This window comes from Leptonychotes weddellii, chromosome 9 (assembly GCF_054177405.1).
Source record: "Leptonychotes weddellii isolate Sample4059 chromosome 9, ASM5417740v2, whole genome shotgun sequence".
NCBI lineage: Eukaryota > Metazoa > Chordata > Mammalia > Carnivora > Phocidae > Leptonychotes > Leptonychotes weddellii.
Genome location: NC_138377.1, coordinates 101,851,541 through 101,859,449, shown reverse-complemented (window position 1 = coordinate 101,859,449; position 7,909 = coordinate 101,851,541). Strand labels below are relative to the sequence as shown.

The 7,909-nt window shown below is 39.7% G+C and overlaps 1 protein-coding gene across 1 annotated transcript in view; it reads left to right on the top strand.

Annotated features, from left to right (window-relative positions):
- The window catches only part of PTPN9 (protein tyrosine phosphatase non-receptor type 9), a 79,280-nt gene that overhangs the window by 60,867 nt on the left and 10,504 nt on the right, over positions 1-7,909 (top strand). Inside the window, exon 8 of the mRNA XM_006744434.3 lies at positions 3,148-3,241. Coding sequence (XP_006744497.1) covers positions 3,148-3,241 — 94 coding nt within the window. The remainder of the gene's footprint in view (positions 1-3,147; positions 3,242-7,909) is intronic.

Here is a 7,909-nt window from a genome sequence, read left to right as displayed (position 1 = left end):
TTTACTTGACAGAGAGACACAGCAAGCGAGGGAACACAAGCAGGGGGAGTGGGAGAGGGAGAAGCAGGCTTCCCGCTGAGCAGGGAGCCCGATGCGGGGCTCGATCCCAGGACCCTGGGATCATGACCCGAGCTGAAGGCAGACGGCTTAAAGACTGAGCCACCCAGGCACCCCCATTTTCAACTCTTAATAGCTGTTTCTTCTGGTATTTCTTCTATGATTCTAAATAAAATACTTAAAATACTCTTCATTGATTTTTATGGTAGGTAAGCATTTGGTTCTTAACACCCTGTCTCCAGTTCACTTTTCACTGTTTTTCCAATATAATTATGTCATATTTTTTTTATTAAATCAGTAGTCATTGTTTAAATTATTATGGCTATGTAAATTTTTCTAACGCAGAGATGGGCTTCTATGAAATCAAATATATTAAGTTTTATCAATTCAATTTCTTGTTTCTTCTGGAGTTAATTACCTAATTTAAAAAAAATTTTTTTAAAGATTTTACTTATTTATTTAAGAGAGAAAGGAAGTACAGAGGGAGAGGAGAAGCACTCCCTGCCAAGCAGGGAGCCCGATGCGGGGTTCGATCCCAAGACCCTGAGATCATGATCTGAGCTGAAGGCAGACACTTAACTGATTGAGCCACTCAGGCGCCCCAGTTACCTAATTTTTTCATCTGTTTTTACTTTTCCATGTTCCTATCTTTATTTTTTTCCCTATGCTTAATCAAATTTATTTTACACTATTATTAGTATTTTCCAAGTGGTCAAATATATCAGATAATGAATTGATTGTTTTTTTTTTTTCCCCTTGGAGACCTCACTTCCAGAAGTTTTTGGGGTTTTGCTCCAGTCTAAACTGAGGTTGGTGTTGTCTGGACTTTTTCCTGATTTCCGCCCCCACTTTCCTTTATTGGCTCTTGTTTCCTGGTTCCCCCATCTTCTTTTTTTTTTTTTTTTTTTTTTTAAAGATTTATTTATTTTTTTGAGAGAGCGAGAATGAGAGAGAGTACATGAGAGGGGGGAAGGTCAGAGGGAGAAGCAGGCTCCTCGCTGAGCAGGGAGCCCGATGTGGGACTCGATCCCGGGACTCCAGGATCATGACCTGAGCCGAAGGCAGTTGCTTAACCAACTGAGCCATCCAGGCGCCCCCCCATCTTCTTTCTTTACTTAGTTTTGTTAGAGCATAGAATTCTAGGTTGGAAATAATTGTACCACAGAACTTTTAAAACAATCCCTTTTTAATTAGTAGCAATGCAACTAAACAGTCTGATGTTATTCTTATTCCTTCTCAAGACGTTTTGGACATTTTTAGATAATCTCTGTCTTTCCATTTAAAAATTTCACAGTGATATTTCTTGCTTGGTGTGGGTCCTTTTTTTTCATTCATTTTATTGGGTTCTTGATAGGTTCTTGCACTCTGAAGGCTTGTGTTTTTAGTTCTAGGACTTTTTTTTTTTTTTACATTAGTTGTTTTTCATTCTCTCTTTCCTTGTATTATGTCAGTGCTCTCTTTCTGGACTATTTCTCTCAGTCTGGTTGGATCTCCTAGATCAGAGATTGACAAACTTTCTCTTGAAGGGCAAAATAGTAAATATTTTAGGCTTGTGGGCCTTTACAATCTCTATTGCAAGTGTAATCAACTCTGCCATTATAGTGTGAAAAAAGTCATAGTACTAAACTGACAGGCTTGGTTGTGTTCCAATAAAATTCTTATTTACAAAAACAGGTTGCTGACTCCTGCTCTGGAATGATTGTCTTGTTTTCTTAAATTTTTCTTATATTTTTCATCACTTTGACTTTTTGTTTTATTCTGGAAAATTTCTTCAACTTTCTTTTTCATCTCTTCTATTAAAGTTTTTACTTTGGATATCCTATTTATTTTCCAAGAGCTTTTCTTCTCTGTTCCTTTCTCATAGCATCCTATTTTTGTTTCATAGATACAGTACCTTTTTCTGTCTGAGGATATTAATTATAGCCTTTTAGAACTTATTTTTTCTTACTGACACTCTTTTGTGCTTTTTCCCTGCCATGTGTTTGATTGGTCTCTTTTTTGTGTTGGAGCCTTCTGTAATTATCTGGAAATCTTTGGCTGTTAGTTTACACTGTTGAGGGGGAGGTCCTTAAAAGCTGCTTGGAAATGCTGTTTGTGTGAATGATCTTCAAATTTAAATGATCAGCTAGCTTGTTGTTGGTGTACTCTAGGTGACAGAATTCTTTAATGTAGGGCTATTCACTTTCTCCATAGAGGAATTCTCCACTCTTTTGCTTGGGAGGGTCCAAGCTTGATGTAAGTATAGGATAGGAGAGAATAGGGAGAAGAGGGCTGGGAATTCTCACTGTCTGTCATTCAGATTTTCACTTCTTCCTCTGTTTTTAACCCTGTGACTCGCCTTGCTTTCCAGGGTGTGGGAGTGGTGAGAGTGAGTCATTGTGTCTCTCTGTAGATACCTCTGTGGGTCCTAGTTTTCTGCATTTGGCCAAGTCAGCCAGAATTCTTCCATCTGTTTCCTCTCTGCCAAAATGGATTTCACTCTTTATCTGCTGAAGTCTCTGCCATCACTTTTGGGGTTTGTACTGATTAGTGCCTTTATACTGAGGCTACAAGACAGAGTGGAGTCAGGGCACCTGGGTGGCTCAGTCGTTAAGCGTCTGCCTTCGGCTCAGGTCATGATCCCAGTGTCCTGGGATCGAGCCCCGCATCAGTCTCCCTACTCCGCGGGAAACCTGCTTTCCCTCTCCTACTCCCCCTGCTTGTGTTCCCTCTCTCGCTGTGTCTCTCTGTCAAATAAATAAAATCTTAAAAAAAAAAAAAAGATAGAGTGGAGTCAAACATATGTTGTAAACCTACCATGTTCAACTGGAACTTAGGTTTCTTAGCAGCCAGATTTTTTTGGTGCAATATCCCTATTTTCCTCTCATTTTCTCTTTTGAATGGAAATAATCTTTATTTTCACAGGAATACATACATATTAAAAATGTTAAATGATATGGAATATGGATAGACTAGACCATTGCTCCATGTCTCCAACACCAACAGTAACAGATACCCACCTTTGCACCGCTGGACTTTGTGTTTACACGTACACGCTGCTTCCACCTTTTCTTTGTCTTTGTTTTAGTTTGTCTGTTTCATTTTCTTCAGGTCTCCAGGAAACCTAGAGAAGAACCGCTATGGGGATGTACCCTGCCTGGACCAAACTAGAGTGAAGTTGACCAAACGAAGTGGCCACACTCAGGTACACAGATAAATGCTATATTTTCAGGAGCACTTAGGGAAATTTTCCAAAGTGAAGCTTACTAGTATCATAGTAGAAAGAACATGGACTCTAAGCCAGAGAGATCAGATTGGCGTTTTAACTTTGCTATATACAAGTTAGTCTGTTACCATAAGCAAGTCCCTATAAGCCCATCTCACAGTACGAAGTGGAGATTAAATGGAAAAATTTATGTAAATGCTGATAGTGCAAGGTCTGGTATATCATAGGTGCTTGATAAATGTCAATTATTTCTCCATTTACTCCTTAGTTGTAAAATTATAGTCCTATTGTCTATCATATTAATGAGTGTATATGTAGCAATACAAGGCAACTCTAATTATAAGTGACCTATGATTTTTTTCATCTAGAAGATCTTAAAATACCTTTGGACAACTAGTGTACACATAAATATCTAGGGATAGAGTTAAAATGTTCAAATGATTATATTATTTAATGTATTAATTTGATCATATCTTCATGTTAAAAAATCACACGTATATACACTATAGTGAAACTCTTCACATGCACCTTTAACATCAGTGTCTTTGCCCTCATTTGAGCCACTTCCTGAGTCAATCTAACAGTTTTCCAGAGCACACAATTTTTGCTTCTTTTTAAGTATATGGTATTGTCACTGAAAAGTTTATCCTAAACCAGAAAGACCTATTAGCATAACATTAACACAGCTTATTCTTTCCTTTCATCCTGTATCTCATGCATTTTCTGTAGCATAATCATTCACTCATTCTTTTTTAAAGTCCTCTTTATCATCCAACACTTAGAATTTTGAGGTCAACAACTAAGTATGTGTTACATTTCTTCTTTTTCCTTTGGATATACCAGTTTTGTCTGGTGCCCTCCATATGCATCAAAAAAATAGCATTGGGGCACATGGGTGGCTCAGTCAGTTGAGCATCTGCCTTCAGCTCAGGTCATGATCCCAGGGTCCTGGGATCAAGCCCCGCATTGGGCTCCCTGCTCAGTGGGAAGTCTGCTTTTCTCTCTCTCCCTCTGCCCCGCCCCCTGCTTGTGCTCTCTCGCTTTCTTTGTCAAATAAATAAATAAAATCTTAAAAAAAAAACCAGTATTGATTGAGGCTGTTGTTCAAAGTAAAGAAATTTAAATAGTGCCCCTTTAACATGACACACATTATAGGGACTTATTACATCCCCTCTTTTTTCTGGGGGATAATTTTTTTTTTTAATTAATTTATTTATTTGACAGAGAGAGACAGCGAGTGAGGGAACACAAGCAAGGGGAGTAGGAGAGGGAGAAGCAGGCTTCCTGCAGAGCAGGGAGCCGGATGTGGGACTGATCCCAGGACCCTGGGATCATGACCTGAGCCGAAGGCAGCCGCTTAAGGACTGAGCCACGTAGGCGTCCCTCTGGGGGATAATTTTTGAGAAAATTGTTGCCTTGTATTTGGGTATATATGATACGTGGATTGGGACCCTAGGATCATGGTTTTAATCTCTTTTGACCCTACCATTTCAAGTATATAAACTGAATTCAATCGATCCTCGGCCTTTTGGCTAAGATCATGTGTAAACTGCATTTATAGCCCTGTCCAGGACCCTTACAAAGGGGTCTTCCTGGGGCATCTGGGTGGCTCAGTTGTTAAGCTTCTGCCTTCAGCTCAGGTCATGATCCAGGGCTGCCTGCTCAGCGGGGAGCCTGCTTCTGCCTCTCCCACTCCTCCTGCTTGTGTTCCCTCTCTCGCTGTCTCTCTCTCTCTGTCAAATAAATAAATAAAATCTTTAAAAAAAAAAAAGGGTCTTCCTGCAGGACCATTAGCTCAGAGTCTGGCTGACTTAAGGTAAGTTGATCACTATTACTGAGATCATCAAGTATATGCTCTCAAGGAGTGGTATATAATGGTTAAGTTGGGGCTCTGGAGTCAGCTGTATTTATCTGTCTTCTTGACTGCTGTGTCTCCAGTACCTAGAACAGTACATATCATACCTTCAGTAAATTATTTGTGAAGGAATGAGTGAATCCCAGTGTACCAGCAGACTATTCTAGTCATCCTATAATTAAAGATCATCACTTGAATTAAATTCCTTTCATTACTGCAAACACTGGCAGAAGCTTTATTTCCACAATAAATGGTGGATTCAGGTTTATTAGTGAATTGTTCACCAGATTTGCTCCTGGAATTATAAAGCTATTAGTCACAGTTTCTGTTGAACTTGGCCCATAACATAGTGTACTTGGTTTGATTCTCTCTGCTATTTCAGTTTGCCCCCAAATCTATACTTTTTATCTCTGAGGTCATTTTCAGTTTTTATTTCTGATGATTCTTCTGAAATTGCTGATTTTAATTCCCAGTGCTCTCAGAGACAAGGATACCGAAAGCTGGTATCCTTATTTATAAAGAAATAGTATGTCTCCATTAAAGAAGTGTATTTCTTTTCAAAGCATGAAGGTAGTTCCAAGAGTAACAGCTTGTACATTACTTACAGAATAGTGTCGACTGGCATGTACCAGGGAAATCCTTTATATTTTTCTATGCCTTCTTGCCTGGGTCCTGCAGGTTTGAGTCACTCTGGCCTCCCTAGAGTGGAGTCAAGTATGAGTTTTCTCTAGTCTGACATGGAAACTTTTTGTCTTTTGTCCTCCTATTCCCCTCCACACCCTCTGCTATTCATAGTACCTGCTAGGTACTCTCAACTAGTTATACTATGACTTGACACTGTAGCTGCATCTGTGTTTCTCTTTTACCAGCTTGGATTATCAGCAAGGATGTTGGCAGAGATCTTGTGAGAAGGTATAATAAAAGTAATAAAAATTAAAATCCTATGTAATTTCCCTGATAGCTAATGATGTTGAAATAAGACTGAGGACACGAGGAGATGAGAGAAGGACCCCAGAAGAGAATGAGTCAAGAGCTGTTCATTGAGCCCTTTCTGAATTTGTCTGGCTGTTGCTTTGTGTTAATTCAGGTAGTAAAGGAGCCTGGGTGTTTGGCCCATGCTGTTGATGGTGCTAGATATGAGGTATAGCTTTCTTCCTTCTCCAGTCACACTTTGCCTTTTGTGTGTGGCAGCATGGACAGGATGTTCCTGCTCAGGGTGCTTGGCTTGCCTCCCATTTGGTTTTGAACCAGTGCTGCAAGTCTTAATGGGCTCCTTTTTTGGTAAATAACAGCTTTATTGAGATGTAATTCACATATCATACAATTTATCCATTTAAAGTGCATAGGGGTGCCTTGGGTGGCTTAGTTGGTTGAGTGTCTGACTCTTGATTTCGGCTCAGGTCATGATCTCAGCGTCCTTGGATTGAGCCCCATATCTGGGTTTGCACTTGGTGGGGGGAGGAGGTGGTTCTGCTTGAGATTCTGTCTCTCCTCTCCCTCTGCCTTTCCCCCCATTCACACGCACATTTTCTCTCTCTCTCTCTCTAATAAATAAATAAAATCTTAAAAAAATAAAGCATATAATTCAGTGGTCTGGTTTTTGTCCTTTTTTTAAAAGATTGATTGATTTTGAGAGAGAGCACAGGCGCTTGCAAGTGGGAGGAGGGGCAGAGGGAGAGACTCTCCCACAGATTCCTTCCTGAGCATGGAGCCCAAAGTGGGGTTCATCTCTTGACCTATGAGATCATGACCTGAGCTGAAAGCAAGAGTTGGACGCTTAGCTGACTGAGCCACCCAGATGCCCCTAATTCAGTGTTTTTTAATATATTCACAGAGTTGGGCAACCACCACTACAATGAACTTTAGAACATTTTTATCACCTGAAAAGAAACTCCATAGACTTGGCAGTCACACCCCATTTTCTCCCAGTCTGTGTACTTTCTGTCTCTATGGATTTGCCTATTTTGGACATTTCATATAAATGGAATCATACAATATATAGCTTTTGTGTCTGGCTTCTTACATTAGCATGTTTGCAAGGTTCATCCATGTTGTAGCATGTGTCAGTACTTCACTCCATTTTATTGCTAAATAATATTCCATTGTATGGATATGCCACCTTTATTTACCCATTCATCAGGTGAATACCATTTGAGTTGTATCCATTTTTGGCTATTATAAAAAATGCTGTTATGAATATTTGTGTGTAAGTTTTTCTATGGACATATGTTTTCATTTCCCTCAGGAGTGGAATTGCTGGGTCATATGGTAACTTTGTGTTTAACCTTTTGAAGAACTGCCAGACTGTTTTCCAACATGAGTGCACCATTTTACATTCCCACTAGGGGTATATGAGGGTTCCAGTTTTTTCACATCTTTGCCAACATTTGTTATTATCCATCTTGTACCTGTAGCTATCCTAATGGGTATGAAGTTGTATCTCATCATGGTTTTGACTTTTCACTTTTTTTTTTAAGTAGGCTCCATGACCAGAGCAGAGCTCAACATGGGGCTCGAACTCACAACAGTGAGAGCAAGACCTGAGCCAAGAACAAGAGTCGGACGCTCGACCCAGGCGCCCCTCATTATGGTTTTAATTTGCATTCCCTGGTGGCTAATGACGTTGAGCGTGTTTTCATGAGTTTATTGGCCATTTGTATATCTTCTTTGGAGAAATGTCTATTCTGATCCTTTGCCCATTTTATTTTTAGTTTTTTTTTTTTTTTTAAAGTAGGCTCCATGCCCAGCATGGAGCTCAATGTATGGCTTGAACTCATGACCCTGAGATCATG